This window comes from Vanessa atalanta, chromosome 20 (assembly GCF_905147765.1).
Source record: "Vanessa atalanta chromosome 20, ilVanAtal1.2, whole genome shotgun sequence".
NCBI classification, from domain to species: domain Eukaryota; kingdom Metazoa; phylum Arthropoda; class Insecta; order Lepidoptera; family Nymphalidae; genus Vanessa; species Vanessa atalanta.
Window position 1 is genome coordinate 6066170 of NC_061890.1, and position 11054 is coordinate 6077223.

The 11054-nt window shown below is 30.1% G+C and overlaps 2 protein-coding genes across 2 annotated transcripts; one reads left to right on the forward strand and one right to left on the reverse strand.

The window, feature by feature from the left end:
• The first annotated feature begins 3465 nt into the window (after positions 1-3465).
• Positions 3466-6161, forward strand: LOC125071905 (general odorant-binding protein 84a). Its single transcript, XM_047682333.1, has 4 exons — positions 3466-3663; positions 4631-4692; positions 5287-5434; positions 5858-6161. The coding sequence occupies exons 1-4, from the start codon at positions 3468-3470 to the stop codon at positions 5938-5940; spliced, it is 489 nt and encodes a 162-aa protein (XP_047538289.1). The 5' UTR covers positions 3466-3467; the 3' UTR covers positions 5941-6161.
• Positions 6162-7086: 925 nt separating this feature from the next.
• LOC125071950 (zinc metalloproteinase nas-7-like) lies at positions 7087-10771 on the reverse strand (the record flags this gene model as incomplete). The annotated part of the gene is made up of 6 exons (XM_047682396.1): positions 10500-10771; positions 9927-10094; positions 9445-9591; positions 8230-8385; positions 7887-8020; positions 7087-7167 (listed from the first exon to the last, which is right to left on the reverse strand). Coding segments are annotated over exons 1-6 (867 nt in total), but the record flags the coding sequence as incomplete, so codon positions are not given.
• Between the last annotated feature and the right edge of the window lie 283 nt (positions 10772-11054).

Sequence of the window (11054 nt, forward strand, 5' to 3'; positions counted from 1 at the left end):
TTGTTTCCTCATACTATGGTTATCTGTATATTTGAATATTAGGTTAAACTTAAACACAGCTTATAAAAACACTTGCTTTAAAAACTACTACGCACTACGGATGCGCTAAAAACTACTAACAAATTTACTGTGTGAGATATGTTTAAATACTTAATTGAAAATAAGAGGACTTTTTTAATTTAGACTTTTAGAATTTGATTAAAATTAATTTTGGAAAGAATAAGTTAAGTTTAACTTGGAGAATATAAATGATTTAAATATTGATTTTATCATCATAAAAAACTAAACAATATATCGTCGAATAATTACGCCTTAAACTAAACATAATAGCAAAATCGCGAATATATGTTATTGCTACTCTTTTTACTACTCTTTCTAGGTTAAATTTAAGCTTTGTCGTTTTTGTATGATTAAGTACAAATATCCATACTTTTATATTTAAATTAGTAACAGGACTATGAATTGTAATATTTACTGGTCATTCGATTTAAAGAATACTTTTTTTACAAAATTATTTGAAACGAAAGTAAGGAATTGAAAATTAAGAACTTCATTTAAATTTATAATGTCAGAATCAATCCTTATTTTATATTTCGAAAATAACGATCAGACTTTTACGGAGTAAATAGCCATCACAAATAATTTACAGGTAAGAAGTATTAACCTTATTCTCTCTATTATATATTATATAATTATGTGTAGAATTACAGTTCAGCTCATAGAACCAAAATTTTGAAAATAAAATACATTTACAGTAATATTATTTTATTTACAATAAAGCATTAGTTTCTTTTTTCACTGTTGTAGTCTTCCAATTTCTGTTCAATTAGTATCATTTGTTCCATAACTTCGTCCGGTGTTAGATAGAAAATACGATTTATTTTACCTACTGTATGTCTGTCTTCCAACTCAGTTTTTGCATTTAAATAGTTTTCCTCGTTTGCTTTAAAAACATTATCACCTCTGCGAAAACGAAATAAATTCTCATCTTGGCTCAACGACACTTCATCGTCGTTAACCTTATCGTCTGTAAATGTTGTGATGTCATTTCGTTCTAATATTTCAGGTTTCTCTTGCAGTAAATTAAAGAGATACTGATATAAGGTAGGAATTGTTTGGAATATATTTGTATAGTCAACGTTATCAGACAATAATTTCAATGCATCTTGTTCATCTGTAAAAAATATTTAAAAAAAACAACAACTAATAATTAATATCATATGTTATAACATTGATATATCATTAAAAATAAATTATATATAACCTTCGCAATAAATTTCTGATAGAGTTACTAGCAACACTAAAATTACTGTCAACTTCATATTATTATTTCGTTTGGACACAATGTTTCTCAAACAAGGCCTAAACGTGAATAAAGATGTTCACAAAGTCACATTCCAAACATTTCCATTGATTGTTGTTAATTTTAGATAAAGATACTTTGTCGATAATAAATAACACTCTTTTAACAATTAACAGAACAGAACTAGGATAAGAACAAGACAATAGATTAAAGTTGTTGATCGAATTTATTTAAAAGTAAATTAAATATTATATGACAATATACAATTATTACAATTGTATATTGTCATATAATATTTAATTTACTCTCCTACTACTACTCCTTTAAGAATTCATAATACTATCAGTCAATAAATAGTAATTATGAAAATTAAAGTCAACAAAGATATAATTACTGACAGTTAAGTTCCTCTCGAAGAAAGCGTTAACAAACGTAATAAAAATATCCTCTTTCCAATATAAAAAAACTTTTGTGTCAGTTCTATACATCGCCCAGTATTGACGGGTTAAGTAAAAACGAAATGTTACGACCGACACCATACTGATAAAACTTCCTTAACAGTTGTTTTAACATACTTCAAACGGTAGTAGATAATACCAATACCTCACTATCTGCACCGGAAATTTTAAAATTTTTATTCTTCTATTGTTTAACGAGGATAATAATTAATTCTATGCAGATTCGTCAGCCAAATATTTTATTACAGAATACAAAATTTATTACAGGTTTATTTAAATATAGTTTATCTATTTATACAGTTAATTTAACCCAGGTGGGTTTGCCACATTAAGGCTTTGTGTACCGGTGATAGGTAGGAGAAGCTGGCCCGTCCAGTTGGGTAACGTCCATTGTATTTCTGGTTGATAATCAAGTGAGCCAGTGTAATAACTAATAACAGATATAAAGTACATAGCTTCGAAGGTTGACTGCGCATTCTGACTAAATAAAAAAAATGCTCTGATAAGAGGTAGATGGTTATTGCTTAGTAAGGTAGTCAACCTTACTAAGCAATAACCATCCTACTTCTATAATGTCTGTATTAACGAGATAAGGTACATTTTAAGAAATTGACTTAAAATGGACGTGACTGGTATTTCTAAATTGTCGAAACTGATTCGTTTACTTGAATCCGAATGTCTGATTAGCCCTTAACGATAGATGTTCGTGATATTGTGATCTCATTATTAACGTAATCAATGTAAGTTCCGTGCAGTTTATTGCACGTGAATTCAACTTATTATGATAATTATTTTTCAATTGACATTAATGGAAATTATTGTCGGTCATGAAAAAAAATAAAATTGGCTTGTTTGTTGTCAATTTGTTGGAAAAGTATTCTTAATTAGCAAACACAACATGCATTATATTTAAGTACATAAGATTTATTTTAATGACGTATAAATAGAATAATTCCTTGAATGGTTCGTTTCTCATTAATTTACCCAGCATCCACAAATGATTGTAAACGCTGCAGAGTTTAAAAACATTTTAATTTGAAATATTTATGTTTCTCATTATATAATATAAACCTACACACAGTATGCAAAAAAATATCAAAGAAATAAATCGGCTTGATCACTTATTTTTTTACGATTTGGTAGTCTGCTAAATTATTTTATTAGTAAAACAGCTGTTAGTACAACAAAATACTCGTTAAGTTATATATCAAAGTAACTTGATAATTTTCTGAAACATATCAGTTCAAACATAAACATTACAATCTTCAAATAATAATTTGTGAAATTGACGTATAAACATCTTGAAGCTATACTGAATCCATACAAATCAAGAAATCATTAAAATAAAAAATACACCTCCCCTTTTTGAAGACTATTAATATTTATTTATTTGAAACACCATCGGCATATTCACAAAAACAATGCAATCAGAAGGACACGGACCGATGACCGATACATCAGTACAGGTATTTACAACACTATTGAATAAATAAAATTTTATGAATAAATTCAAAAATGATATATATACGACTTTCAATTTGTAATAAATTTATTTACATTAACACCTTAACTTGTACAGTAACTATTTTTAATTATATAAAATACTCAATGTAAAAATGCTTAGCATATCTGCCACATTAAACAAACCACATATAAAAACCACTATTTTTGTGATACACGTTATGAGTTTGTCAGCGTATGATGAGATGAAAGTCATTTTAATCATAACATTAACGCTAATTACTTTTTCAAATACAAAATGCGAGAAAAAAAACGAAAATAAAATGAATACTGATGTTTCGACAACAACTACAATGACAATGGAAGAAGAGGCTAGGAACAGTGACGTGGATCTTATGGGAATTATGTTAGATTGTAATGACACGTTTCGTGTTGAAATGCGTAAGTATCCCGAGTTTGATTAACTTCTCCATCTCATCTGGATATCCACGGAGTAGTAGTGAAGTAACGTGGCGAAACTTCTAATCTTCTTATTGTGAAAAATTCTTTGTCCGGTTTTTATATAGAGTTCCTTTACTCTTTTCATCTGGACATTTTCCGTACGAGTATATTCTAAAATGTTTATGTAAAATAGAACCATGATCACACTACCGTTTAACGTTATATTTATATGTATTAACGAAATATATGAAATTTTATCATTTATTTTACTTGAACTTTCAAATACTAACATGAATATAAAAGTATAATGCATAAGCGATAACAGCAAATAGTTTGAAATCGTGACTGATTTTATTTTAAGTCATCATGTTCAGCCAAACGCTATCTACTGTGGACATAGACCTCTCCCAAGGTACGTGAAACCTCCCCGTTGTCCCATCTTCCGCATCCGATCGGATTCTTTTACGTGGTCGTATTTTATAGTTTACTTGACTATTGTTCTTATGAACAAATTTAATAAATGTATATTAGATTTAATTCATAAATCTAGATCGACTTCGTTAAAATGAATTATTTCATAAAAAATAATAATATAATTTTTAAAAATTTTTTTTACCTTAGCAGCCTATAAATTTCCCGCTGCTGGTCTAAGGCCTCCTCTCCATTTGAGGGGAAGGTTTGGAGCATATTCCACCACGCCGCTCCAATGCGGGTTGGTGGAATACACATGTGGCAGAATTTCGTTGAAATTAGACACATGCAGGTTTCCTCACGATGGTTTCCTTCACGGGCACGAGATAAATTATAAACACGCACAATTAAGCAATTAAGCACATGAAAATTCCTGGCTGGGTAGAACACGAAATCATCGGTTAAGATGCACGCGTTCCAACCACTGGCCCATCTCGGCTCTCATTTTTATTATATTAAACACTGCTTGTAAATTTTACTAATTTTATTCTTACAGCATATTTAGATACTTTCAATAAAAGCGGCAGTTTTCCAGACGAAACGGACAGGACACCGAAGGTATTTCCTTATTTCATTCAAAAAAATAAATTCCTATAATGTTTAAAATGGATACCATTGTAAACATTATAGGAATTATAGGAAACACACATTATAGGAATTATATATATATTGAACTACCCTCGCTGTATATATTAAATTGTCTCTTATCCCGCATAAAAAAAAAATCCAACAAAAAAACGAAATCAGCAATAGTAATTTGCTCAATATTCGGAAATCCAAATTTTAATTCATCTCCCTCCGTTAATAATTATTTAATAACAATAATCTTTATGGTTCGTATAAAAACTAGCAGCTGTATAATGTTTTGTGCAAACCTGGGTATGTACAACCTGCTCCTCACACAATATGTTACCGCCAACAGTAATACTGAATATATAATATTGTGTTCCGGATTAAATGGTGAGTGACCCAGTGTAACTTCAGGCACATAGAACATAACATTCGAGTTCCAGAGATTGGTGACATATATATTATGTATTGGTTAAAATGTCATACGGCACCAATTTCTACGGGCAGTAGTGACCACTAACCATTTTTTCCCAAGTGGCCCATTGCCATAACAAGACATATTATATGTATTAAAATTTTTAGTGCTTCGTACGTTGCGTTTTGGAAAAATCAGAAGTGGCAATGGAAGATAATCAGTTTAACGTGACTCGCACTGCTGAATTGTTTCAACAAATCAGAGACATCCCTCAGGAGGAAATTCTCGAAATGGCGACGCCTTGTTCGGACAGATGTAAGTATTGTAAAAAAACACGTGAAAAATACTATTTATCATAAAAATGAGTTGAATGAAAATACATCATACGAAAAATACTTGACCATTCACCAGCCTCGTTGGTGTAATAGCTGACTTGTAAGGCTACACCGTGCTCATCCCGATAGCCCTAACTATAAGTTTTACTATTGATTCATTAACAGTGCTCAATCTCTTGAGAAGTACGGAAGGCCGTGAATCCTGCGCCTAAACTCTCGAATTTGCCGTTAAGTTAAAAGAACGAGAAAACTTATCTGTGTTTATGCACACATGTGCACTATAACATGTCCTGCGAAATTGGCTAGGCTCTATTGAGGATTAAAATCAATGAATTTTAACTCCCAGCCTTTTTTAATATTAGCATATGGATTTATAGATGCAATATAAATTATTTTGTTTCAGCCGAAAGTTGTAAGTGCGAACGATCCTATCAGTACTTAAAATGCATTTTAGAAACAGTCATAGACAAATATGATACTACTTAATGTATTATTGGATATATTTCAATTTGACCCAGCTTTGAAGTAATGGACACCGAGTATTTTTATTCTAAGCAACATATATGGAATATAAAATTAAAAAAAAGTGCTATAAGTAGAAAAAATAAATATCAGTGTGAAAATATAAAAGCTCCAGACTTTAGACAATTTAGTTTTACTTATAAACGATTTTTTTTCCTCTCTTTCTGTCATCGTAGATTTATCATTCGTAAGAAGGCAATGCACTGTTTAACTAATGATTCTTTAAACTTCATCTATTACATTTTTAGATTAATGCAATAAAATTAAATAATGAAAATAGTAAATGGGAATGAAGGCTATGACACAACATTAATAAATAAAATATAGTTATTAAATGTTTAACTGTAAAGTAATTTTCAAGTACGACATTTTCTTCTCATATAAGGAATTCAATATTTAAAAACAAGGATCCCAAGGTAATAAAATTAAACTATGAATTAACATTTGTTTCAAATGTTTATTTGTTCATGTCAGGCGTATGTCAATAATAGTAAATGTATAATTTAATACTACGAAAGTAAAATTTGCTCAAGGCAAATTTTTTGATTTTTCCCCGAACAAACTTTGCCATATCGACCCAACCCATCCAGTTTGAGGTTCCCTGAAAATTTTAAAAATAATATTGAATAATATATTACATTCATTACATATAAGTAAAATATGCTCTTAGATACTTTTGATACATAGATATTACAGTATTCAATTAATATAAATCTTCCACCGGTGAGGAATGTAGATTCTACTACGAAAAACAAGCAAGATATCAGTAGTTACTGTTTTTATTTAATAAAGATTTTCGTAATATACGAAGATTTATGTACATATTTAGCAACTTATGATATGCCCTGTATGAAAATCAACGAATACTAACTCTAAATAATAATTTTTAGCTGATAATAATATCTTGTTCAAACGAAAATTTTAATTTATACGACGGCTAAGAAAAGCCGTTGGGAACTTAGTTTAGCATTGTTTTTTTTTAAACATGTACAACAATAATTACGGTAAATATGCCGTGTTCCAAATGGTTTTTTTGTAATATTTGTATAAGAAGTTTTGAAATGAAATTATTTTTGATTCAAAAAAAAGTTTTTTTTTTACGTACTCTTTTTTACAATTGTACATGTTGTTAATTTTTTTTACGTCTCCTCGGCTCAAGCCTTCTCTTTGTCCGAGTGTCACTCCACTAACCTGTAATAAACATATCATTACTTAGAGGTAGAGCTTTTATACACCAGTCTGGATATCACCTACATATTCTATCTCCAAAGAGCAAGACTCAGTATTGAAGTATTCCAATTTAAATGTTCAATGAGCCAGTATAACTAGAGGCACAAGGTTCATAGCATCTTTGTTCCCAAGTTTGGCGGAGCATTGGCGATGTAACGAATTGTTAATATTTCTGAGACTGTTAATATCCAAAGGCGATAGTGACCACTTAATATCAGGTGACATTTGTACGTTTGTCTACTTGTGTATTATAAAAAATTAAAATCGTAATCATCATTCGATTATCCTGATGAATGCTCCCTTTCTCTTTATTAAATCGGCACTCTGTTATTTTATGTTTCGTTAATCTTTCTCCTCGCTCACTATAGTTACAGCTTCGGTTACTTTGGTTTATTGTACATCACATAGACTATCTACATTTATTTTGTCTTTCCTTTAGCTTTATAGCCATTAACATCCGTACCTAACACCCGTGTAATATAACATTAATTCGTCCGCATAACCTGTCCATATCAGTTTCCTTTCAATTTTATTTTATGCGTGAGATATAATTGTATATGTAGATCATTGCTTTATACATATTATGAGAGATATCATATAATACCTCAATATACCTGATACTGATTGCTTTCTTTTGCTTAACTGTTCATGGTAATAATTAAAGTAGTTTACATACGTACCTTGGGTTCAATTGTCTTTTGAGAATTTTTTGAGAAAGCATATTCGGAGTAGTGCATTACACTGTTGTAGTCGTATGATATGCCATAGTCATTTGAGCGTTTCGGATCAGCTTTTTTAAAATTGTTTTCGGCACCTAAAACAAAATGAGCATAAATCAAAATAATATAATTTAAAAATCCGTTTTAATTGACCTCATATGATGAGGCTATGTAAGTTAATTGATGATAAGACAAATTCAATCTATTTGACAAACGCATCATAAATCATCACTCTCATTTTATTTATTAAGCGCCAAAAAACGTGTAAATTTATAAATTGTAATAAATAAAAAAACTAAATTACCGGTTTTGATATTATTATAGTGTATTTTCACAAAATTATCCCTCTCTGGTCGACTCTGTTCGTGCATGAATCCCACAGCATGTAACAGTTCATGTAAAACCGTCCCTTTTTTAGACATACAGCCTGGTGCCTGTAGGTTCACCTCTTGACGACCCCCTGAAAATGTGGTTGTTAGATAAAATTTCAAAGATATTACGACTTAATTTCAAGTAAATAAATAATTGTGAGATTTCATTGACCGTACTACCTACATTTTTATTAGACAAATGATGTTCTTTCTTATGAAATGTTTACTAACTTACGTATATAGTGTACGTTAGATATACACACAAACAGACATTTAAAAAAAATACAGGTACATATGTAATCCGGAAAACTGAACGATACAAGGCATATTTCTGCGTGTCATGATATCACAAATATGTACGTTTGGCAGTTACCTCGTTTCTATTTACTATTTTTTTTATTTTTGTACGGAAACAAACGAGCACCCCATTCGTCAGTAAAAAAACCACAAATAAATTCGTTTCATCGAAATAGTAGTTCATATATTTCCATTATTACTTTTGTAATTACATAAGTGTGGATAAACAATCTATATCTATATTAATTTATAAATCTGTAGAGTCTGTCTGTAAACCCAATTTTTTTTGTCGAATTTCGTCATAAATATTCGTTTTATGACTCACTGACAAGAGTTTAACCATTTTTGAATTTTTGGTCTGTCTGTCCGTCATCTGTATATATAATGCCGGGAGACCTCATGGCAGCCATAATAAAAATTAATTCATTCATTTTGTATTTTCTCTTAAATTAATTAAAAAGAATTATTCAACTGTTTTAATGTTAGTGTGTGTGTGTGTGTGTGAATATATTCAAAATAAAAAAGTATGGCTTCCATTTATAATAATAATTATTATTATTATAAATAACTTATTTTAGATAAAATTTAAAACACCTAGCGAAGCGGGCGGGTAGAATAGCTAGTTCATAAAAAAGGTTAATTACAAAATGACAGTATATTGATTAATAGAGTGTCGCAATTCAAAAGAACTAAAACAAACAAACAAACTAAAACAAACGAATCAACTTACGTCTTTCCTTTAATAGTGTGCGTGTTTTTAGCGGCCAACTGTTGGCCACAAATGATTTCGACGCGTTTTGATAGTCTAGCTAGGCATATAAATGAACAAACTATTAAAATAAAAAACTCACCAAGTCGCCCAACACTAGACCAGCAACCAGTGTTGGCACTCTTGATTGCGATGTAATCAGCCTGATCTTTGTAGGGGACAAAGCGGAGACAAGTAAGTCTGTGATAGTCAGCTATTGCTCTCATTATTGTATCACGTTGCTCCTGGTCTATAAACAATAATAATTACATAATAAAATTTACCTTAAATAATCTTACCTTACAGGGCGCGCACTTAAAATGCGACTAATTAAGAGTGAGGAGGACTTATACATTCATAACCCATATACATAAAATGTCGTTATGAAAATGTGACAATATTGAAACACAATCCACAGCGACTTCTACACGTAAACGATATTGTTCTTCAGACCATGAATTGAGTTACAAAAAATTACTACATTTTCCAGATATGAATAAACGATCTCATTGCCCGTGTGATATCTGCTAGGTCGTTATAAATTTTGTAATATTTTTTGTAAAATACTATTTCATTGAAACGTACTGAATCGTCTATCAATGTCGTAGGGGATAATTCCTTTCGGCCATAGTGATGCTTGATCACGAACACCATTTCTTGTATATTGAGGAATTAATATGTCCCCCTCTGCATACCCTCCCATTTCTTCAGGATTCATAAGAGATGACTCTGTCCAATTTGCTACGGCTTCACCTTTAAAAAAAATATATTTAGATGCACAACTTATAAAGAAACCCTAAGTAGGTAAAATAAATTCAAAGTTTTTTTTTTTCTATCACAAGACCTAGGTAAGAATATAATAAAACACTTCGAACGTTATAAATAAGCCACACAAAAAAACACTTGCTCAATCACCCTTTGAATATATTATATCAAAAGTTCTTAGAGGTGAAATAACTCAATTCTTAATATAAAAAATAATAAAATATTACATTTTTCCGCTATTCGATCTGTGCTAATTCCTTGTCAGAAATTTCTCTGATCCGTTTAATATAAGTTTGTTTTGTAGCAGTCCGATGGAATTGCTTAATTTAAAAAAAAAAAAGTACAATGTCTGAAGCATTAAATTATAAAAACATATAATTAAGAATATCTTACCACTTTCGTCCTTAGGGTATCCAAAAGCATTTGGTTCTAAGCCAGTAAGATCAATTACGTCGCCGTCGTCTATACTGTTTTCAGTTTCATCGATAACGATAACCGAGGAATCATCCTCTACAGGAAGCCCGTAATAACCAGTAATTAAAATTAAATTTAAAAGTAAATAACCAAATTCCATATTGTTAAGTTAAATAATTATTGTTGTTATATAAAATAAATGAAAATATAATTAAAACTTTCACATAAGTAACTTCAATGTACTAGGCGATCAGGAGTTACGAGTATGTATGGAAAAAAAAATAAGTTTGCTCCATTTATATAAATTAGTGTTAACCGTCTAAAGTTCATTACACCTTTCTGATAAAGGATATACGATATATGTACTCTGATAAAGAGTGCCTTGAAGTTTGTTTTTTATGTGTTTTAGTATTTTGATAGACAAGATCGGTCTTGTTTATTATCTCATTTTTTCGGCTGATTAATAAGCTACCGGAATTTGTTCAGTTACGAATAATTTAATATTATTTTGTGTAATTTTTACTTTTTATTTTC